Here is a 24,823-nt window from a genome sequence, read left to right as displayed (position 1 = left end):
AGTTAGTGGTTTCTGCCATAGACCTACTTCTGGTTGCTTTGGGTGCTAAGATTCTGTAACAGAAGTTACATATTTAAAAAAGTGTTTGTGTGTGTGTGTGTGTGTGTGTGTATGTGTATGCATGCCTGGGTGGCTCAGTCAGTTAAGCGTCCAACTCTTTGTTTTGGCTCAGGTCATATGAGATGGAGCCCAGTGTCATTCTCACACTGGGCATGGACCCTGCCTAAGATTCTTCTCTTTCCTTCTGCTCCTAACCCCTCCCTCTCAAGAAAAAAAAAGTGGGGTGTATATATTGTTTCCTTGGGATGCATGCGATCAGAATTAATTGCTGTGGTAATTATAAGGATTTCTTTTTGAGTTTTCAGTTGCTCAGTTTTTCTTACGAGTCTTACGATGAATTTTTCTTAAGTTTTTTAAGGTGCCAAAATTTTAAAATGCCAGATGCCAGGAATAGAGTGGGAGGATTTAGGAATACCTTGGTCACAACATCATTATCCTCATTCTTATTTTCCTTGATGTTTTCTTCTTACCTTTATTTAGGAAGCCAACAGTATCTCAACAGTATTTCCCCCGCCCCGCCTTTTGATAATTGTTGAAAACTCAAAAACTTTCTGAGTAATCTTGGTTACTTGTTGGGAGTCAAGGAGGTTGCAGAGGGAGGCCCAAGCAGTGTGTTAAAGTATGTAGAAAGCTTATTTGGGGTCCTGTTAGTGGCACTGTTCCAAAAAGTGGGATTAGAACCCCCGACCCTCTCCCCATCTCATGCCTTAAGGTTGAGTTCTTATATCTTGGTGCTGTTTACATTTTCATGTTATACAGAGAAGATTCCTCCTGAAACTTTTTTTAAGCAATAAATATCATCATAGATTTAAGACATGAGTTTCCAATCCCTGTTTTCTATGATAAGTAATGTTATCTTTTTATCTTTGCTTCTGTCTTCCTGTTTTTCTCTGCTATTCCAGAACTGTTTCTGTTCCCGTGTAGTGCTGCTTGTCAGTCTGACTCATACTTTTTTCCATTTCATAAAGGACTTCAATCCTCTGATTATCCTTACCTCATGCTGTTGAGTCCTTTTTTTCTTTTGCCTCTTCCTTTTAGCTTGTCAGTGTGTGTAGTTTCACTTGTTTGGGAAGGATCACACCCACACCTTCATTGGCTAGTAACTGTTTCAGTCATTTAACCCTTTATATTGACCCTTCACTTACTATGTTCTTAATGGGCATTGGAGAGAGAAAAGAATAAGAAAGTTTTCTTATTCCAAAGAGCTCGTGGTCTCTGGGGAGATAGATAAAGATAGTTATAATCCTGTATAAATCTTGGGATAGAGGTGTTTATATGCTACTGTGGGATTGGGACCTAGTTTAGTTTGGGAGATGGAAGATAAGAGTGGATTGATGGGCCTTTCTGGAGGGGGAGGTATTTGGTCTGAGTCTTGGAAAAAAGTAGAAGCCAGCTAGGCAGTGTTAAGACATTCCAGAAAGGAGTGTTTTTAAACCAAATACTGTGTTATTTTTCAGATAACATGTACCTGGCATGGTGTTTGGTAGGATCTGAAATAATTAGTTTTATGGTCACTGTTCTCAGTGGGAAGGTGGGGGAAGAGGGAGTGAGTGTAGTAAGCTTAGGTGTATGATGCAGTTATACATATGCAACAGCATTGTAAATGCCAAATTGAGGTTATAATTGCTCCAGGAATTTAGAGAAGGATTAATAAAAGATTAATAAAAACTAAAGTAGTTGAAAATGAGTTTGGATGTAGTATAATAGGAGAAAGGGAACCATTGAAAGTTATGGGGCACAATGACATGAAAACAATGGTGACAGATTTCTCTTGGAGTGTATGCGTGTACTCAGGAGGTGATTAGTAGAGAGGAGTGGTAAGAAATCAGAGGCTAGGAGGCCAGCTAGGAAGCTTTTGGAATGAGGTGAGGTAATGAGGGCCTGACATTTCTTAACCAGATTTCCATAACCAGATTCCTCAGAGCCTCCCATGCTGTTTTTAAATTTACCACCATCTGTTCTCTTATACAAGTGGACTTCTGTCATCACCATTCCATTAAGAGGTTTCTTTCTAAAGTTACTGATGATCTGGTCATATCTAATGGTCATTTTTTTGTGTTCTTCATGCTTAATGGAGAACCTCTGTGGTGTCCAGGTGACACCCCAACGATGGAAGCACTTTTTACCTTACTACCTTACTACCAAGAATATATAAAATTTAATTAATAGCAAACAGAAGGCCTGCTTTTTCAGAGTTTAAATTTAAGATAGATATTTTATAGTTAGTTTAAATTTGATCTAGCAGAACTGATGAAGATAAGCACAGCAGTGGAGTGATTTTTACTCATGGTGTCTTTGATGACTGGGGACCATTTTCTTTCTAGCCTGTTGAGATCTTTACTTTCTTCAAATCTTAGTGGAAGTTCTTCCTTCTCTGCCTTTGAAAGCTGCAGTCCATGTTGTCCTCTCCCTTCAGCCTTCCTTTCTTCAGTTCTTCCTTACTTTTGACCTTCCTAATTGGACTGCAGTTTCCTGGAGAACAGGAATTTTATTATACTTTGTTGTATGTGTGTGTACACAAAGTTTTATAGCCCTGTATATGTGTAATTATAAATTGTTAACTGTTATATATTAAGTACTTAATTATATTTTTACATTATATTGCTTGAGACTCTCATAGTGGCAGTGGTGAAGGAAACAGAAATTAAAGTTGGTTCTCAGTAGGGGCATCTGCAGTATCAGTATCAGTTATGTTCTGGTTTGGAATGTGCATTTTTTTTTTTAAGATTTTATTTATTGATTTGACAGAGAGAGAGTACAAGTAGACAGAGTGGCAGGCAGAAGGAGAGGGCAAAGCAAGCTCCCCACCGAGCAGGGAGCCTGATGCAGGGCTTGATCCCAGGACTCTGGGGTCATGACCTGAGCCAAAGGCAGTGGCTCAACTGACTGAGCCACCCAGGTGCCTCTGGAAGGTGTATTTATTTTAACTTTGAAAATGTGTGTGCCTGGCTCCTTTGGGAATTTGAACAAAATAAAGCTACTTAGTGGAGCCGTAATTGAGGCAAATAGGATGACAGCATGGAATAATAATTGCCAGTGGTTTTAGAATGAAATATGAATAATAATAATAGCAACTACTATTTAGCATAACCACCACCACCAGTAGCTAACATTTTTTGAATGGTTACTGTTTGGGAGTCACTATTCTCAGTACTTTTCATCAGTGAGGTAGGTACTGTTATGCTCATTTTACAGATGAGGTGTGGTAAACAAAAACAAACAAACAAAACAAAACAAAACAAAACTAATGGTTTGAGAGCATTGGGAGACCTGGTTTTACTTCTATTGTTAACTACCTTTTGTGAATTTGGGCAAATCTTTAACTTTAGTAGACCTTAGTTTTTCATCTTTAGATTGAAATGATTGGTTCTTGATCTCTAGGGTACTTTACACACTCATTTGACAACAGGTGATGTGTAAATTACATTGTTTTCTTGAATTTTTAAAAAAATTTCTTTCAGGGGCACCTGGGTGGCTCATTGGGTTAAAGCCTCTCTGCCTTCGGCTCAGGTCATGATTCCAGGGTCCTGGGATCGAGCTCCACATCGGGCTCTCTGCTCAGCGGGGAGCGTGCTTCCTCCTCTTTCTCTCTCTCTGCCTGCTTGTGATCTCTGTCTGTCAAATAAATAAATAAAATCTTTAAAAAGAATTTCTTTCAGAGAGAGAGAGAGAGAGAACATGAAAAGGGGGAGGGGCGGGCGTAGGGGGCGGGAGAAGCAGGTTTCCTGTCGAGCAAGGAGCCCACGCAGGGTTCCATCCCAGGATTTTGGGATCATGACCTGTGTGGAAGGTAGCCGCTTAACCAGCTGAGCCACCCAGGCGCCCCTACATTGTTTTCTTTATTCCATAAGTTCCTGTAACTTACTTCATGCTAGCAATGAGCCATTAATCTAATGCTGAGATTATAGAGCGCAATAGTAATGGTTTTGTTTGTTTTGTTTTTGTTTTTTGATCTCTGAAGCTACTGTATAGAGAATTTAAAGTTCAGATTTCAGAGAAATTATGAAGCAGAGATGGAGGGAATTTGAGAAAGTGAAAAAGATAAAACTGATCAAAATAATCTAAGAGGAAGATAATAGGACTCTACTGGCAGGGTAGATAAAATCCTTATGGCTGTCTCTTGATTTATAATTGCTGTTGCTTAATCTGGTTTACTTTATAGTGCTTTAGTACCCTTGCCAGATAATCCTGGAGTAATATTATTAATTAATACGTAATGGATCTTTCTTTGTATATACTACCATATTTAATTCTCAAAGTAATATTCTAATATTTAAAAAATTTGGGATGCCTGGGTGGCTCAGTGGGTTAAAGCCTCTGCCTTCAGCTCAGGTCATGATCCCAGGGTCCTGGGATCGAGCCCCTCATGGGGCTCTCTGCTCCGCGGGGAGCCTGCTTCCTCCTCTATTTCTCTGCCTACTTCTGATCTCTGTCAAATAAATAAATAAAAATCTTTTAAAAATTTATCTGAGAGAGAGTGCTTGCGAGAGTGAGCATGCTGTGGTGGGAATGAGGGGGTTCGGAGGAAGGGAGAAGCAGATTCCCTGCTGAGCAGAGAGCCTGATGCAGGGCTCCATCCTAAGATCCTGACTGAGATCATGACCTGAGCTGAAGTCAGATGCTTAGCTGACTGAGCACTGAGGTGGCTCCCTCAAATTGACATTCATTCATTCATTCATTCATTTATTTATTTATTTTTAAGGCTTATTTTATTTATTTATTTGAGAGAGTGAAATGGGGGAGGTCAGAGGGAGAAGCAGACTCTCTGCCAAGCATGGAGCCCGATGTGGGACTCTGTCCAAGGACTCCAGGATCATGACCTGAGCCGAAGGCAGTTGCTTAACCAACTGAGCCACATAGGCGCCCTCAAATTAATATTTTAACTCCAGGAACTATTATTGTTTCATTTTACAGATGAGAAAGCTGGAGTTTATTTATTTAAAAGATTTTATTTATTTGTCAGAGAGAGAGAGAGAGAGAGTGTGTGTGTGTGTGTGTGTGTGTGTGTTTGCGCGCGCGCTCACACGCTACAGAGCACAAGCCAGGGGGGAACAGCAGGCAGAGGGAGAAGCAGGCTCCCTGCTGAGCCAGTAGCCTGATGGGGGGGCTCAATTTCAGGACCCTGGGATCGTAACCTGAGCTGTAACTGTAACCTGAGCTGAAGGTAGACACTTAATGGACTGAGCCACCAAGGCGTTCCTAGAGAAAGCTGGAGTTTAGATAATTAATTTTAACATTTTCATTTCCTGCAGCTAGTAACTAGTAGAATCAGTGCTTGAACTCTTGATCTGCCTGACTTGAGAGCCTATGTTCTTATCAGTTCTGTATTGCCTCCCAGAAGTTCATATCCTAAGCACGTATTGCAGGTTGCTCTTTGCCTGTAGCTGTTTGGGATGAGGGCCTGTATTGGAGTTTATTTGCCACAAGTTTTTTCTTTTCACTGAGGTACTTTAGTTTTTTTGTTTTCTTTTTTTCTCATTAGTTTGATATCACTTAGAAGTCTTTCATTCTTCTCTGCTTTATTGTTGGGGTCATTATACCTGTATCTTTGATCCCATGGTAGGAAAAGTTTATATCCTCAGCTGAAAGCTAGCAATTCCAGTATGAAAGTGTCAAGCTTTGTTTCTATATTTTTATCTTCAGTTCTTTGAGTAGCTTTTCCCTTCTCCAGAAAATGTGTTAACCTGGCAGATTTTGTTTCTCTTTTTTCTTTCTCTGGGTTGTAACAGTCTGAATTTTTCAGCCTTGGAGAGAAATATGTTACAGAATCCAGATCACTAGATGTTTGCATTAGGCTGCCCTGAGTTTTTTTTAACTGCTTCTTGCTGTCAGTTTATATGATTTAATCTCGTCTATCCTACACTCCCAGATCTCTAGTTTTCTTAAGCTTGTTCCTTGTGGATTTTGTGGATTTTTTATTATTTTTTAACTGCCTGGGTGTTGCCTGTCTTCCTCTTGTTCATCAGTATCCTTGAGTTTGCATTCCTCTTTTGGATCAGCTCCCCCAGCTAGCTTGTCTACTTACTATTCTTGTCTACCCTGCTTGCTTTTCCTACCTCCCACCTGCTCAGCTCTACCTTCTTTCCTCCTTGCAAAATTCCTGTGCCTGTTTCTCAGTCACTCTCTGACCTCTTTACTTTGGGTATTCTTTTGCTTGTATGACTCCCCTAAAATTTGTGTAAAAGAAATGCCAGTCTTTAGTTTTAAAGGGCCTATGGTGTTGGTGAGTAAAGAGCTGAACTGTAGACTTATTTTTCTTTTCTTTTTCTTTTTTTTTTTTTTTAAGATTTTATTTATTTATTTGAGAGAGATCACAAGCAGGCAGAGAGGCAGGCAGAGAGAGAGGAGGAAGCAGGCTCCCTGCTGAGCAGAGAGCCCGATGTGGGGCTCGATCCCAGGACTCCGAGTTCATGACCTGAGCCGAAGGCAGCGGCTTAACCCACTGAGCCACCCAGGCGCCCCTGTAGACTTATTTTTCATACTATGATCCTGTTGCTCTATTTAAAGTGATAGTCTTTTTTAGAAACATTGGCATTGGGATCACTTTGTATGTACGTATCGTTCTGTATCTTAAACATTTTAAAACCTTATTTGTTGTGTTTAGGAGAGGAAAAAAATTAAAAAGATTGGAAATGTTGAGCCCTTAAATATTGGTTTGGTCATTAACATACTCAATCTTTTTCCTCCAGATTTAACTCAGGCTTTCCCTCACTTTGGAACTCCTAGATTTGTGAATATTGGATATTTTGAGAAGCAGGGGTTCTTTCCTTGATACTGACTAAGGAGTCTATTTACCTTCAGGATGACATCTGAACTGGAGAGCAGCCTAACATCTATGGACTGGTTACCACAGCTCACCATGAGAGCAGCCATCCAAAAATCTGATGCTACACAAAATGCACATGGAACAGGAATTTCCAAGAAGAATGCACTCCTTGACCCAAATACAACACTGGACCAGGAAGAAGTCCAACAGCACAAAGATGGGAAACCTCCATACAGTTATGCCAGCCTCATTACATTTGCAATTAATAGCTCACCCAAAAAGAAAATGACTCTAAGTGAGATATACCAGTGGATTTGTGATAACTTCCCATATTATAGAGAGGCTGGCAGTGGTTGGAAGGTAAGGATTTTATTTAAATTATTGTTTGTATGCTATAAACAAAAAATAATAGTAGTTTCTATTGAAGATAAAGCTTTGTGGGGCTTCTATAATTAAAAAGTGAAATTCTGATTATCAGTCATTTTTAAGATGTCAGAAAAGGAAATTAAATGTTTTTAAGTGGTTTATTTTTGGTAGAATACCAATTTGTTAAAACTTTATTATGTTACATGACTGATGGAACATAAATAAGAACAGAGATAATGTAGCATTCACTGGAAAATAATACCTGCAGTTCAGGTAAGTTGATAGTAAGTCTTTGGTTAAAAAAAAGTGTTAAACTAGTATTGTTTTCATCATCTAAGACTTTTCTTTAACTTTTATTTTGAAAGAATTTTAGATTTTTGAAGAATTATATAAATACGCCAAAGGGTTCCTGTATGTCCTTTATTCACTTCCTCTATGTTAACGTCTTAAATAAGCATAGTACAGTGATTAAAAACTGAGAAATTTATGTTAATACAGTACTTTTTTGAGTAAGTAGTACTGTTAATTACTAAGTAAATACAGACTTCATTCAGATTAGTTTCTCTTTTAGTGTCAGGATCTAGTCCAGGATCCTGCATTACATTTAGTTGTCATGTCTCTTTAGTTTCCTCTCATCTGTAATAGTTCCTCAGTCTTTTCTTGTCTTTTATGACCTTGACACTTTTGAAGAGTACTCATCAGGTATTTTGTAGAATATTTTGTAGAATGGTATTGTATGGTATGTTTTATAGTTAGGTATGTCTGATATTTTCTCATGGTTAGACTGAGGTAATGCATTTTAGGGAAGCATAATGCAGAGATAATCTGTATGTCATATCGAGAGGTACTTGATGTTACTGTGTCTTATAACTGGTAACATTAACCTGGTTCTTTGGTTAAGGGGATGTCTTCCAGGTTTCTCCATTATAAAATTACAGTGTACCACTTTGTAAATTATAAAACGTTTTGGGGAGCTACTTTGAGGGTATGAAAGTTTCTTAAATTTTCGCTCATTAATTTTAGCATTTGTATAGCAGTTTTTATTGTTTTCTAGTGGTGATTTTTTTCTTTTCTTCATTACTTCTCTATTAATTGGGATTCTTCAGTGCAGAAGACTTACTCTTTCTTCCCTTTTTATTTATTTATTCCATCATTTATTTGTGTTGGGTGCACTCATGGACATTTATTCTTCGTGCTATCATTATTTGTTAATCACATTGTTGTAGCTTTGGCCATCAGGAGCTCTTACAAGTTGGCTCCTTTGCCCTTTTGACATGGCCCTATTATTTTGTTTGTTTAGCAGTTTTTAACTTTCTGGCATAACAAGATGTTCCAGGCTCATCTTGTATCATTCCTGTCCAGTCCTATAATCAACCAGATATTTAAGAAGCCCTAGTTTCTCAGCTAAGCTTTTTGATGAACAGCCAGATTACTTTCCTACCTATGTTCTACAACAAATAATTCAACTTAACTTTCTTTTGTGTCTGTAAATGTTATGTTTTTATTCCCATATAGAAATTACCCAGTTGTATGCTATGTAGGGTGTGTGTATGTACATGTGGAAGAAGGGAATTTAGAGAGCTTTAGATGGTAGTTACTCTTGTTTCTCTTAAGCCTTCATATCTCAACACCTTTGACATTTGTGTTTGTCTAGATTATTAAAGATATTTACTAACTCAGTATACATTGATGATGTGCTAAACACCATGCCAAATGGTCAAGTATCTCAAGGAAAGGGATTTTTTTTTTTTAAGATTTTATTTATTTGTCAGCGAGAGCGCGCACATACAAGCGGGGGGAGAGGTGAGCAGAGGGAGAAGCAGGCTCCCTGCTGAGCAAGGAGCCCAGTGCACTCAATCCCAGGACTCTGGGATCACGACCTGAGCTGAAGGCAGACGCTTAACTGCCTGAGCCATCCAGGTGTCCCAAGGAATTTATAAAAAAAAAAATTTTATTTATTTGAGAGTGAAAGAGAGTGCATTTGAGCCAGGAGAGGGGTAGAAAAGCGGACTCCCTGCTGAGCAGGGAACTTGATGTGGGACTCATCCCAGGACTCTGGGATCATGATCTGAGCCAAAGGCAGACGTTTAACCCGACTGAACCATCCAGGCACCTGGGAAGGATTTTTTATATATCCACCTCTTTTCCATGTCCTAGCACAGTGCTTCCATTTAGTAAATCTAGTAAATGTGGTTTGGGTGAAACCCTGAATACTGGTTCCAGCCTTCTTTCCTAACTTTTATTTTTTCCTAGTTCTTTCTCATGTATCTCCCCTGCACCGCCACCCCCCTCCTTCAGCCTACTACCTGTCCCTGGAAGTAAAAACTGTGATTTTATTCTTGCTTTTGTTTGTCTCTTACTTGTCCTTGGACTTTCTCTCTTCTGCCTTTTCTCTAGTTGGCATTATCCTATTTTTCTTTTAGCTCATATGTTACCTCTCTCCTCCCTATAGAACTAATCTCTTTGTGTGTCCATATGCTTGATTAATAACAGTATCTAGACTTTCAGATTTTTATCCAGATATCTTTCTTGTTTCATTAGTTTTTTGTTTCTGTACTCAGATACTTAAATGATAGTTGCTTTTATTATTTTCTGTGTGTCAGGTGCTATATGCCCAAGTGCCTTCTTAGGTTATTATCTTTTTCAGTCACACAACAGTCTTAGGAAATAAGTTTTGTTACTCTCCAGATTTGAAAAGTAAGAAAACTGAGGTTTAGAGAAGTAACTTTGCAGTTTCTCAGAGAATGGAGGAGCTAAGATTTGGTATCAGACTTGGTAGATTTGGAGATTTCAAATCTTGTGCCTTAACCATTACACAGGGCCTATAATTTTGCAAACACTGTAAATATTTATTGAATTTAATTTGCCAGGATGAACTGTCTCTTAGCTGGCCAATTCAGTATGAGAAGTGATTGTTAACAGTATAATTTGAATAAGAATCTACTCTAACAATATTTTAGTGGAGGAAGTATATAATAAAATTTGATCCATGAATCAAAAAAACCTCATTCTAACCAAGTAGTAGTGATCCATCTGAGCTGTGTGTTTTGGCATTACCACTAGGCACAGCTATTCAGTAGAATCATTTGGTCAGATTCAGGATGAGGGAAGGCTGGCAGATTCTGATAAATGTGCTTAGCATTGGAAAAGCATGGTGGCTGTGGACTAGAAATACTTCAGATTTGATTAAGTGGCTTGGAAAGCCCATCAGGGATTCATGGGTCTGTATCACTGATTGTAAACATACATATTTGCACAGACCAGACAATTGACATAAATGAGTAAAGCAAAAATGATGACTACCTGAAGAGCACGCATGTCCAATGTGGAACAGCTGTGTTCTAGGCACTTGTAGTGTTTTAGGGCATATGGCAGATCTTACAATACCCCCACCCCCAAGAAAATTTAGATATCTGGATTTTATGTGCTGTTCCCTAATTTTTAAATGTTAATTTTGGTTTTCTTAAATACTGTACAGGCCAAACATAAGTCTGTTTGGCTGAATTCATTCTGTGGACCACAAATTTCCAGTCTCTGGTTTAGATTACATCCTCTAGTTTTCAGCCAATTTAGTCTTTCGTTCATTAATTTGAAAAAGATTTTATTTCCTGTATATTCTTATGAGCAGTATATTTGGCTTTGGCAGTACTAAGAACCTTAGGACAGGGCCCCTAAGGAAGCTTATAATCTTTAGTGGATAAGGGACATACGTATAAAAAAGTAATTATGATGTTACATCAACAGTTTTGTAATACAGAAATACAAAGTGCTGTGCTATGATGGGTTGGCTAGTTGGGCACAGCTAGTGTGTGTAAGCCATAATAATATCCAGCATATATGTAACTTAGTAAACCGTGTTAAATGAAGGGTGAAGTTAATAAGTGCTGTGAGAATTTAGAAGAGCTTATAGAAAGTGTGATGAGGTTCTAAAGTGAGTGACAAAAAGATAGTGCTAGGAGAGTACAGGAAGGGTGAATCAAGAAAACTATTGAAGAAGTGTAATTGAGCTTTATTTTGAAGATGAGTAAGATTTAGGAGGGTGTTTTATATAACAAACACTCTTAGGAAAGAGTTTCTTGTAGGAGTTCTTGGTAGAGAGCAGCAAGAGTTGGGATAGGGACATAATGCAGAGATTTTATGAATATATGAATGCCAAGATGAAGAAGAGCTTCGTCCAGATTTGGTAGTGAATAGTACGTGAAGGTCAGTTATATACCTCATTTACTGTCTGAGCTCAGCTCAAGTGTTAAGTCCACCTGAGGGTACCCAATCCATTCTGCTGAATTTCATGCTGCTGGCCAGCCCAGCTCATGGTCTGAAACTGGTTTGGAAGTAATTGATAACAGTTTCAACTGGAAGGTATAATGGTTTAGATATAATGAGGAAAGAAGGGGAAAGGGGAGAAATGAGAATAGGTGGAGGATTATATTGCTCTTAGAACCCAGGAGATTATGTGTTCCAGTCTCTTGCTTTAGGGAGATCTTTAATATTTCCAGGGATTGCTATCTCATGTTTATTCTTTTCTTTCTTTTTTTCCAAGATTGATTTTATTTATTTTAAAAGATTTTATTTATTTATTGTAAGATTGATAGAGACACAGCGAGAGAGGGGAGTAGGAGAGGGAGAAGCAGGCTTCCCGCTGAGCAGGGATCCCAGGACCCCTAGGATCACGATCATGACCTGAGCCGAAGGCATACCGTTAACTACTGAGTCATCCAGGTGCCCCTCATGTTTATTCTTTTTTTTTTTTTTTTAAGATTTTATTTATTTGTTTGATAGAGATGCAGCGGGAGGGAACATAAGCAGTGAGATTGGCAGAGGGAGAAGCAGGCTTCCCGCAAAGCAGGAAGCCCCATGCAGGGTTCGATCCCAGGACCCTGGGACCATGACTTGAGCTGAAGGCAGACGCCCAACGACATGGCACCCCATGTTTATTCTTTTACAAAAGGCCTCTTCTTCCCAATTTTAGGTGCTTAAAACTTGTCAGGATTGTTTCTAATTTTATTTTTGTAAACTGAAAAATAGTTTAAACATTGCAAATGGAAACAAATGGAAACTGGTTTATCTTCTCCTTTGCTCAGGTCCTAACTCTGTTTTACAATTTGCTGTCCTTAAATTTGTTTTGCACACTCCTACCATCTGCTACTCACTGTTTCTTCTGTCACCTAGAGAAACATATGAACGCACCATGTTCGTATGAAAGGGTCAAATAGAACTTTAATATTTAGGTAAAACTCCCTTTCATTTTGTGCTAAGGTATAGAAAGGAGATTACATACTAAAAATAACTCTTTGAATATTCCAGAAGAGTTTTAAAAAACACTCTTTAAATTTCTATGATGGGATGATTTCGTAATCTGAACTAGAGGAAAAGGAATTAAAATTTTTGTGCTATTCATTTTACTAAAGAGAATTAACCTTTACTAGGGTTTAGGGTAGTAAAAAGAAAAATGCAGAAGAATGCTATGTGTATATTGGGGTGTATTATACTACTTTTTATTTTTTTTTAGATTTTTTAATTTATTTATTGGACAAAGATCACAAATAGGCAAAGAGGCAGGCAGAGAGAGATGGGGAAGCAAGACTCCTGCTGAGCAGAGAGCCCAACGAGGGGCTCGATCCCAGGACCCTGGGATCATGACCCGAGCTGAAGGCAGAGGCTTTAACCCACTGAGCCACCCAGGCGCCCCTCTTATACTACTTTTCATGTGGGCAGAAAAAGAAAAATATATATTTATTATTTTAAAAACAAACCTAGGAATAATAAACTAGAAATGTAGTGAACATAGTTATCTATCGGGGATGGGTGAAACTGAGGTAGAAGGAATATAGGAGAGAATAAGATTTTGAGTATACTGTTTATTTAAAGTAAGTGTTTTACACATTCAGTACACACACACACACACACACACACACACACACAGAGGATGGGAAAAGGAAACTTTAGAATTGAATATAAGCAGAAACAAATAAGCCATATATCATATCAATGGATAAACTTCAAGTTTAAAATAAAAATCACTTAGAATGTTTTTAAAATTTAGATTCCTGGGTCATAATTCCAGAGATTTTAAATTAGTTATCTTGGATGGAGCCAAGAAATTGGCATTAAAATTCATTTTAATTGATTCTAATCCAAGTAGATTGTACTTTTGAGAAAGCACTTTTGGGGCTGGGGTTTCTAAGACCAAGCAATATGCCTTGATCAGTTATTTAACTTGGTTCATTTTTCTCCAGGGGAACCTAGACCTTTTAAATTATGTCTACCCCTCTATTCTCTTAACTTCTTTTCTTAGAGTTATTAGAGGTAAGGTCTGGCCAAAATGTGAGGTGCGAAGTTACCTCTTTTCTTAATTTTGTGTGTGTGTGTGTGTGTGTATTTATGTTTTGACTTTTGTATCTCTCTAGGTATTTAGAAAACTTTTTTTTAAAGATTTATTTATTTATTTGAGAGAGAGAGATTGTGCATGCACACATGCAGGGGGACGGGGAGAGCAAGACGGAGAGGAAGATTCTTAAGCAAGCTACACATGGGCCTGATGCAGGACCTTGAGATGATGACCTAAGCTGAAACCAAGAGTTGGATGCTTAACCTACTGTGCCACTCAGGCACCCCTTTCTCTGGGTTTAAATTAAATTAAATTAAATTAAATATTAAATTATTTAATTTTCTAAATATGCTTTTTTTTTTTTTTTCAACAGAATAATGATTACTGTATGAAAAGCATTCTATTCTAGATTCTGAGTTGATAGGGTCCTCCACCTCACGGAGCCTACTGAAATTTTGGTATAAGATGCAGTATATGGGAAGAACACCGTTAAACAAATAATTACAAGTGTAATAAGAAATCCAGGGTGATAAGGAAGTTTATTACAATGAGACCTACCCTATAGAGAAACCAGAAAGGACTTCCCTCAAAGACTGATGTTTAAGCCAAGAATGAATTGAAAGTTGAGTAGACTCAGTTCCGTGAAAGGGATGGAGTAACGTGGGGGGCAATTATATTTGCAGAGGAGCAACACAGGGAAGGCCTAGAGGTGAGAAGGAAGATTGGAGGGGTTGAGTATAGACAGCAAAGGAGGTTGGGTCAGATCATGAAGGGTCTTTGGAGGCTTTGTTAAGAATTTTGGATTTTATCCTAAGTAAAATAGGACGTCATTGAAAAATTTTAAGTGAAGGGGTAATAATGAATTTACCTTGTGAAGAGATCACTGCCTTTCAGGGTAGAGCATGGTGGAGGAGGGACAAAGAGAGCAAGGTGGAGGGTGACACCAGTTAGGAAGCTATTGTACTATTTTTGGTGAGAATGGTGTCCTGTACTGAAATAGTGACAGAAGAGATGAAATAAAGTAGATCAAAGGTAGACTTAGGATCTGGTGTAACAGATTTATTTTAGATGGTAAAGAAGAGAGAAGAATTAAGGATGTCTTAAAGCTTTCTGATTGGAGCTGTTAACATGAATAATTGTCTTTAGCCTGAGAAGAGAAAACTGGAAGATCACACTGGGGATCAAGATTGAGCTTAACTTTAAACGTAATTGGGGTTAAGATGTTTCTGGAGATATCTAGTAGATTATTGAAAATATATGTTAGAAACTCAGGAGACAGGTGTAGTTTGGGGTCTAGATAGATTGTCCCAGAGTGTCATTGAAGCTATGGCTGTAAATGAGATTACGTAGGCAGCAAATGTGTAAATGAAAAAGGGGCTTAGGGCATAATCTTTATGATTTACAACATTAAAGCTTTTTGTAGAGGAGGAAGCCCCAAGGGGAGATGTGTTCTTCCCCTGAGGCCATTTAGAAAAAAAAGGGACCATCTCTTTAACTTTTTAAGGTGGGTAGATGAACTCCGGTTTATTAGTTCTTTTTTCCCTTGTGTTTTTTTAAGATTTGGGCTATTTTTTATGATTCCATTCTATCTCTGCTGTTATTTTCTTAGTTATACCGCTTTCTAAATTTTAGTGATTGCATGGAGGGTTTACCACGTGTATCTTTATCTTATCACAGTATGCCTTCAAATAAACCATTTTATGTATAGTGAAAGAACTTTACATATCTTAAATTTCTAGTTCTTTTGATCCATCCTTTGTGCTGTTATTGTCAGTTTTCCTTTATATGTTATAAACCACATAAATGATATATTTTCTTTAGACTATTATAAAGTTGTTATAAATAAAAAATGTTTTTAAAATTTACCTTTTTAAAAAAAACAGATTTTATTTATTTATTTTTGACAGAGATCACAAGTAGGCAGAGAGGTTGGCAGAGAGGAAGGGAAGCAGGCTCTCTGCTCAGTAGATGCAGGGGTGCAGGGTACAGGGATCAAGCCCTGGGATGCAGGGCTTGATCCCAGGACCCTGGGATCATTACCTGAGCCAAAGGCAGAGGCTTTAATCCACGGAGCCACCCAGGTGTCCCAGAATTTACCATCATTTTTATAATTTCTGGAACTCTATTTCTTTTTGTAGATCCAAGTTTCTGTTTGTTATACTTTTGCCTGAAGAACTTCGTATAATATTAAGCCAGCTGGCACTACAAGGAATACATTCTTTTAGCCTTTGCTTTCCTGGAAGTCTTTATTTTGCCTTCATTTTTGAGAGATTTTTTTCACTGCATGTAGAATACTTTTTTTTTCTTTTAGTATTTTGGAGATGTCATTTCTTTTGTCTTCTGACTTGCAGTTTTTGAGATGTCTGCTGTAATTTATATCTTTATTCCACTGTACATAACTTTTTTCCTCTTGCTGCCTTCATGATATTCTGTTCATTTTGATTTTCACCATTTTTACCTATAGTGAATATAGTGTGTGAATTTTTAATTTCTTCTGTTTTGTGTTCTCTTAAATTTTTGCATCTGTGATTTGATGCCTTGCGTTATTTTCATAAGATTCTTTGCTGTTCCTTCTTCACATTTTTCTTCTCCATGCTTTTTCTCTTTTCCTTGTGGGACTCCCATTACATATATTGCTCCACGGTTCTTGAGTGATATTGTGTGTGTGTGTGTTTTTTTAAAGTATTTGTGCATGCATGTGTGTCATTTTGGATAATTTCTGTTGATCTGTCCTCAGAATATCTGAGGCTTTTCCTGGTTGTGTCGTCTACTGATGAACCCATTTAGGGAGTTCTTTATCTTTGATCACGTTTTTAAATTCTATCATTTACATTTGACTATTACATTTTCCACATTACTGTTGAAGTTCCCCATCTCACTATGCAAGTTTCCTCTTTTTCTACTTGGTCCTTGAACATATTAGCCATAGTTAATTTAAAGTTCTGGTCTGATAGTTCTAACACCTTTCATTTGGGTATTGATAATTTTATCTCTTGACAGTAGATTTTTTTTGGGGGGGGCATTTCTAATATGTCTTGCAGTTTTTGTCTGAGTGTCAGATATATGTGTAGAAGAATGTTAGAAATTGTGATAAATGGTATCAAGCTACTGAGTGTGGTTGGGGGTGGGGGCTGTGCAGGGGAGATAGAGGGAAAAGGGAGAAAGAGGATTTTAGGCAGGTTCCATGACCAGCGTGGATCTCACAACACTGAGATTATGACATGAAAGAGTCAGTGCTTAACCAACCAAGCCAGCCAGGCACCCCAAGATAAATCATATTTATACATGTAGATGGATAAGCATCTTTTTTCCCCAGGCCATTTGTTTGCCAATTATTGACAATCAATTTGTCAATAATTAAGTTGGATTTGGATTTTGTTGTTGGTATCTTTTCCTTAAGTATACCACAGAGTTTACGTTCCTTCCGTTGTAGGCTCTTATTACCTGTTCTTGGAAATGAGGTGTTTGGGGACTGTAGAATTTTCTCAGTTTTTTTTTTTTTTTCTTTACATTTTAGTTGTCTCTCCTTACCTTGCTACAGTTGGGGCTCTCTTCATGTTCCTGCCCTTCCTCTCTCAGTAGGCTGTTACTAACTGTTACTAACTGGCTGTTAGCTTGTTACTTGCTGCGAGGCTGTTGGTTTTCTCTGTTGTCTTTCTTCCTTCATTTTATTTTTATTTTTAAGTAATATCTGTGGCGAGCATGGGGCTCAAACTATACGACTCTTAAGATAAAGAGTCACAGGCTCTCGCCACTGAGCCAGCCAGGTATCCCTTTGTTTTCCTGTGTGAGCCTCAGTCTTACTCAGGCCCTTGTACTTAGGGTTGGGCTTTTTCAGTGTTTCTCTCCTTCAGCCATTCCAGCCTGTATCTATAGTTGCTTTTGTTTACCGCTATAGCTATCTATTATCTCCTTTCTGCTTATGCTATAAAAGAGACTCTCTTTGTTTTCCTTTCCCATCCCCATTCTTTTTTGTGAGTATATAGTCAAGGCTCAGGGGGAAGAGCTTGAAGAGTGAGTGGGAACTTTCCTTCCTTATATTTGGGGACCTTGCTATTCTAAACTGACACACCAACCCATGCTTGACCTTAAAAATTTTAGCTAGTTTCTTGGATGCTTGGATGATGGCCACTTCTTTCTTCCATACTCTGCCAAAAAGGTGAGACAGTTGGTCTGCTTTGTCCTTGAATGGGCTTGTCATTCTTAGGAATTTAATTTGTTAGGCTGCCTTGCAGCTTCAACTCTCTGATGTGGCTCAAAAAAAAATTTTTGTTTTGTTTTGTTTTGGCTTACCCATTGTTTTCTCATTGTTTGGGAGGGATCATTAGTCTCTATAGATGTTTATATCCTAGGCAGAGGTAGAACTCCCATTCATAAGTTTATAATTGATGTTTGGTAATAAGATAGGCTTGACTTTATATTCTGTTGTCATTTTTAAAAAAAAAGATTTTACTTATTTATTTGACAGAGAGATTACAAGTAGGCAGAGGGGCAGGCAGAGAGAAGGGGAAGCTGGCTCCCTGCGAAGTGGGGCTCAATCTCAGGACTCTGGGATCATGACCTGAGCTGAAGGCAGAGGCTTAACCCACTGAGCCACCCAGGCACTCTCTGTGGTCCTTTTTAAAAACTTTTGTAATCCCAGTATTCCTCTATGAGAGGGAAGTTTTCATAGAGACATTGTTGTTAGAGTTCTGAATTTTATGTTGAAAGATAAGATATGCCCAAAATGCTCTCCTAAAATTCTGAGTGGTGGCTAAATGCTGTTGGAGTCCTTTTTCACTGAATACCTGGCCATTTTGGCATAAAAATTATGGAATGGATTTTAGAGCATTTCATTAAAAAGAAAGGGCTTTTGGGTATTTTCTATAAAAAATTGTGGCACAGTCCTACTTACTCTTGAAAGGGTTTCCTGTTTTACAGATTCTTCTGGTTTCCAAGTACATTTCTCTTTTCTTTTTTTTTTTTCTTTTCTTTTCTTTGAAGGTTTTGTTATTTGACGGAGGGAGACACAGCAAGAGAGGGAACACAAGCAGGGGGAAGTGGGAGAGGGAGAAGCAGGCTTCCCGCTGAGCAGGGAGCCCAACATGGCTTCTATCCCTGGAATCTATCTCTGGAATCATGACCTTAGCTGAAGGCAGACACTTAATGACTGAGCCACCCAGGTGTCCCTCCAAGTGCATTTTTCTTACAATTTAGGATGGTTTTTCTTTATTGCTACATTGATAAACCTAGATGTTCTTGCTAGTCCTCTGTAGCCAGTGCCTGTTCATGTGTTTTCTTACAGATTGAAGTAAGAACCTACTTGGCTTCTATGTATTCTTGTAATGGAGCAGTGAAATTTTTTTTGTTTAAACATTCTTTTATCTCGTTAGAAAAAGATAATACATGTGCCTGGTAGATCATTTAAACATTGCAGGAAAGAAGAGTTATCACCTATAATTCAGAAAAAGAACTGTTAGCATTTTGCATTCTGTTTTATTCTGGGAATGAATGAATGGGGGGCACCTGGTTGGCTTAGTTGGTAGAGCATGCAGCTCTCAATCTCAGGGTTGTGGTTTAAGCCCTACCTTGGGCATAGAGCCTACTTTAATGAATTAATAAATTCATTTATCGATATAAATTCATTTAATGAATTAATAAAAAAGTACATACCACAAAGTCATAATGTGTATACAATTTTATATTTGGTATATATTTAAATCAGTCATAGACATCTTATGATTCAATCTTCGTTAATCTTAATTAACATTTAAAATAGGATATATATTTCATTACTTGGAGTTTGTAAAGTCTACTAGAAGCTGTCTTTCCCAATAGCTTCTTTTCTTTGCAGTATTCATAATATGAAAATGAGAAAGTTTTAAATTTGAAGTTCATTTAAAAAGCTTATTCCTTGGAATTGTATTCTAGCGCATAGACATATTTAGGCTTCTGATTCTGTTTTTAAAGGTGAGTTTTGTTTTTTGGATTCCAGTGACCTTGTGGCTCTTGTTCTTTAATTTCAGAATTCCATACGACATAATCTGTCCCTGAACAAGTGTTTCCTTAAAGTGCCTCGATCAAAGGATGACCCTGGAAAGGTAGGATTCATTATCTTAAGATAAAATAATTGGATTCTTCATTTTATCTGTTGTCGTGTTTGTATCTGAGTAATTTCTGTTATATATAAAGAAAATTGGGATGAGAGCACTCAGAACTTGTCTAGTTCATTGTTCAGGAACCTTCCTGATCCTCCTTCACCTCACCCCATCTTATCCCCATTTTAGTTGGTAATCTTCAAGGACCAGTCAGGCAGAGCTTTCTTTTTAAACTTTGGGAAGTTAGCTAGTATAGAGCTTGTACTTTGTAATAGTTTGCTGCTTTTGATCTAGTTTATATTCGGTTATTTTCTTAAGTACTGTGTATTAAGTTAAATTTGGTTTTTGAACTGCGTGTCAGGAACCACAATTTATTAGTTATTGCATATAGGTAATTTGATAGATCTTGACACAAGTGCAAGTAATTCTTCCCCTGAAATAAAATTCCCTATTATTTCCCTATTTTCTTAGTTACTATGTTTTCTCTTTTCACCATTTATCTGCTGCCACCGTTACACTTTTAGTATTTATCTACAGAGATTTCCCTTCTTTTTTGTTTTAATAGCCATAACAATTGTAGTGTGGCCTGCACTTGGTCCTAGTTACCTGGTTTCTAAAGCTCAGAGTGATTTTTTGGACCATAATTTGATTGTCATGATGAATTACTAGATTAGGACTTTGAGATAGTGTATCTGTTGACAGCTGTGTTGTTGTTTGGCTGGTTAGACTTTTAACCAGCCAGAAGAGTTCTTTTAAGCTCACCATCCCTGGAAGAATCTTTATAAAAAGTAAACCTGGTTATGTCATTACCCTGCTTAAAAGTACTCCCCAGTGTCTTGGAAATGTTTCCATGTATTATCAAATACTCTTTTTTGCTTTTCCTTGATCTACCTTTCTAGCTATGATTCACATTCAAGACCCACCTTGAGGATCTGCTTGAAGTTTCCCAAGTATGCCTTTCATATGATTTTCTCTTACTGCACAAACTCCCTTTCTTTACTTGTCTGGCCTACTCTTTGGGTCTTTTAAGGTTGAGCTACATTACTTCTCTGAAGCTTTTTTGTTTCCACATACTTTAGCTGAGTTTGTTGTTCCCTCTTTTGATTTCCTCTTACTTTGTCATCATTGCAGTGGCTCCTAACCTGTCTATCCTTGGGTTACTACCTCCAATTTATAGTAACTTTCATGTAGTAGCCAGTGCTGTCTTTCAAAAATGTTAACCTAATTGCACATTCTCCTTGTTTAAAATCTTTTTTATCTACTGTCCTTAGGTTAAAGTCTAAACTTAAGAGGGTGGGATCATATATATATATTGTTCACTTTTTAGTTCTAGTTGCTTGCACAGTGGCTGGTGTCACTGAGGAGACACTCTTGTTGCATGAATGAATGAATTGTATCCTCTGCTAGTTGGATAACTTCTTGAGGTTAGAGATGGAGAGTTACTCATTTCCATTGTAAAGAAGGCACTCTTAAATAATGGATATTTTATACTACCTTCTGTGATGTGCCCCATCAAGTTGGTCTCAGTAAGATTGATTAGATTATTATTATAGTCTTCTTATTTGACCCAGTTTGTTTGTCTAAGTTTATAATTCTCCAAGGTTGTGTTTCTTTTCTTTAAAGCAGGCTTATTTAAAAAAAAAAAAAAGAAATAGAACTTTTTATATTTGCTTCCGTACAATTTCTGATAGGCAGTGAGTATATATGAACTTCACTGAAAATGTTCTTCAATGGATTGAAAGATTATTAGAGTTCTTTGAGAGCACTAATTGAATACTATAAACAGTTGGTTTAATTTTTTAAACTTTTACATGAGTTTTAAATCATTAAGAAAATAAACCAACATACCTGAATGTTTTACTGTTATGTACTAAGTCTTAACCAATTGAGATCTATTTTAAAAAACTTGTGCTGTCAGGTTTTCTTTAGTGCAGAACCCAAAACTTTTCCCTACCTTTAATTAAATAGTATCATGGGATAAGGCATATATGGAAAACATATGCTACTCTTTGCAGCTATCCTTTTTGAATCAGGATTGTCTTAACTAATGTGTAACCAAAACAAAATACCGAAATAAATAGAATCCTGAGATTAATAACAGATTTCAACTTTTACCATTAGTCTCCTGTTTTAAAATTTTGTTTTAATCAAAGCACATCATTGTTATCATTAATTTTGGTCATAATAGTAAATACCATATGTTTAAAGTACATTATGCTAATAGAGACATTTTTATTTTCAATCCCAGGGTTAGATTTAAGTATCCATTGTTCTTATTTAATAAATCTTGGTCAGAATTAAATGTAAATCGAATCTTAATGAAATACATTTATATGAATAAAGCCATTTTAATTTTTGATACCGAAATACGATTTTTATTTTAAAAACCCCATTGCCTAAAAAACATGTTGAAAAACCCTCAGATCCATTTGATAAAAAAGGAAACTAAAGCCAGTGAATGAGGAGTGACTTGTCCAGGTTCAGTGTGGAATTAGAACCCATGTGTATTGGCCAGACTTAGTTGCAGTCACAGAAACCCATTACAGACCAACTTAAGGGAGAGAATACCTATAGGAAAAACTGGAGCCTGATTCTTAAATTATGTGACCAGGAATGTCTCTCTTTAGTCTACTAAAGTCCCTTAGTTCTACTAGCTTCTCTGACGGCTTCTTTTTTCAGCCTACTTAATGGCAGAGATGACCATCATCAGCTTCTGGCTTAGGTTTTACTAGTTTACTAACCCTTAGCAGAAAGGGAGCGATTGATGTCCTCTGCTACCAAGTAACCTGGAATATAGCAAACATCTTAGAATGAATGCTGAACAAGCAGAATACACTTGATTTCTTGGTTCCTTGGTTTCTAGACTAATGCTTTTTCCACTATACCAATCTTCCTTGAGAGGGAGGCCAAAATATTAGTTAAGTTTTGGTACTTATGAATTGTTTTTTCTTTTTGTATTACAGTGTTTCCTGGCATTTGAGGAGCTTTTCCAAAACCACCCTCACCACAGTGGGAGAAAACCATTGAGCCAAGGTGGGGTGGGAGTAGTTTTTGGTCTTGGGTATGGGGTGGACTTTTAACCCCTTAGGATTTTACTAGCTGCTGCCATGACTCACGTGGGTCCAGGAGATAGAGGTAGAAGTAGCACATCCAGTATTTTCTTCCCTGTATTTTTGTTTGTATAGCTTCCTGTTGACTGTATCACCAGAGAGGTATGAAGGCCAGCCTAAACTTGGAAGAGTATTGTTGAATTACAGATGTATTTATATGACTATTTATTCCTGACTCAATCCTTAATTTTCTAGAAGTCTTTGTCATAAAATCCCTTAGTATTTTAAACTTTCTGATGTACATTAATGGGTTGAAATCAGTCTTCTTATGTTTCCGAAACGAATTTCAAATAGCCATGTTATAACTTTCTTTAAAAAGAAACTCAAAATGGGGGCGCCTGGGTGGCTCAGTGGATTAAGCCGCTGCCTTCGGCTCAGGTCATGATCTCAGGGTCCTGGGATCGAGTCCCGCATCGGGCTCTCTGCTCAGCAGGGAGCCTGCTTCCCTCTCTCTCTCTCTCTGGCTGCCTCTCTGTCTACTTGTGATTTCTCTCTGTCAAATAAATAAATCTTTAAAAAAAAAAAAAAAAAAAAAAAAAGAAACTCAAAATGAAATTACATTTTGGATCCATAACTCTGCTTCATGTTTTGGGGCAGATTTCTACTTTCTTTTCCTTGATTATAGCTCTGTTTCTGCATCTTATGGTCTATCTCCATTTTTTTTTTTATTACTGTCTTTTATTTTTTCTCTAATTAGCTTTATTTTCTGTATATCTGTTTTGTGATCTAATTGTTGTTGTTAAAGTTTCTTATCCCACCTTTTATTCACACATGCCTCTTAGTTATCTTAAAGGAATGTATATTTTCATATTACAGAAAAACAAATCCTGTCAGCTAAATTCACTTAAAAAAAATAGAATTCTCTTTCTTTACTTTCTTCATGTTTTCTCAACTCTTTTCCCTCTTCTTGAGCTTAGAAAAAGGAATCTTTGATTTTAAAGGAAAGAAAAGATTATAGGAAGTTATTTCAGCAGTTGTATAATTAGCAGCAGTAGGTTCTAATAGAACTGAGGTGGTAGCTAAGAAAACCCCATGAGAGCCACCTGCCTGTTCTGGGAGAAATAACTTCAGTGAATTCATAGTAAGAAGAGCTTTTTGGGGCAGAGGGTGAGGAATGCTTTTTCTTGCCTGGGGATGGGTAGATGGTAAAGGCTTGGTGGCTGTGAAAATCAGAGTGGTTTGTAAGGAAACAAAAAATCCCACCCCTAGAGAATTAACTTTTGGAATATATGAGACTGTAATTTTTTTCTTTTCTTGTCCTCTATCATAGTATGGGGACTGTAGCATAGTTGAGTGATCTCTGTTTTTAGAGTTTTCTTTTTTGGCCATGTTAGTATTGTGTTATATTTATAAATTATTTTTATTCATTGGTATCCTGTTTTGGTCACTTTATTTGTTAGAAGATGTAGAAAAGCTGGAGAGGTTTGAAAGTACATAAAATATAACATTAAGTGATTAACAGTGTTGCAGTAATCACAGTATGTACCTGAAGAAGGAATTTTAAGAATTTTAAGGAAATTTTAAGAATTTTAAGAGTGTAATTTTAATAGTAGTCTTAAAGTAGATGCATGATTCCTTTTCTTTCTTTCTTTCTTTTTTTTTTTTTTATTAAAGATTTTATTTGTTTACTTGACACAGAGAGAATGAGCACAGGTAGGGGGAGCAGTAGAAAGAGAGAGAAGCAGGCTTCCCCCTAAGCAGGGAGACCAATGTGGGACCCGATCCCAGGACCCTGGGATCATGACCCGAGCCAAAGGCAGACGCCTAACAACTGAGCCACCCAGTTACCCCTAGATGCATGATTCTTGTGAAGAATTTGACCTCTTTTTCTTTGTATAAAACCAAATAGGAAATGAGATTTAAAGACAAGAGCAAGGTTTGGTTAGGCAAAAATAAGGACATCTTATTTTCTTGATTGAAGAAACACTGGTTGGGTTCCGAGGGATGTTTTAGAGTTTGCCACTTCTGAAGCACTCTAAGGATAGAGAAAATTAATAACCTTTGTGGTATTAACTCATGGTAGGTAAGAGCCCCACTTGAAGGCTGAGAAGAGGTCATATCAAGTTGAGCTGGGGGACCAATGAGAACAAAATTGAGATAGAATCAGGAATTGCTT

General features: G+C 37.3%; 1 protein-coding gene across 5 annotated transcripts in view; it reads left to right on the top strand.

Annotated features, from left to right (window-relative positions):
* FOXJ3 (forkhead box J3) overlaps positions 1–24,823 on the top strand; it is a 154,898-nt gene that overhangs the window by 49,594 nt on the left and 80,481 nt on the right. For 4 of the 5 annotated variants that reach the window (XM_045064328.1, XM_045064325.1, XM_045064327.1 and 1 more), the window contains 2 exons: positions 6,862–7,186; positions 19,526–19,600. In XM_045064328.1, the coding sequence (XP_044920263.1) occupies positions 6,862–7,186; positions 19,526–19,600 (400 nt within the window). Of the gene's footprint in view, positions 1–6,749; positions 7,187–19,525; positions 19,601–24,823 lie in introns of all 5 variants that reach the window. The other variant, XM_045064326.1, reaches the window with a different exon arrangement.

This window comes from Mustela putorius, unplaced genomic scaffold, assembly GCF_011764305.1.
Source record: "Mustela putorius furo isolate JIRA1106 unplaced genomic scaffold, ASM1176430v1.1 tig00003853_pilon_pilon_pilon, whole genome shotgun sequence".
Lineage (NCBI taxonomy): Eukaryota > Metazoa > Chordata > Mammalia > Carnivora > Mustelidae > Mustela > Mustela putorius.
Note: the sequence above shows the minus strand (reverse complement) of the source record. Positions and strands in the feature narration are given on the sequence as shown.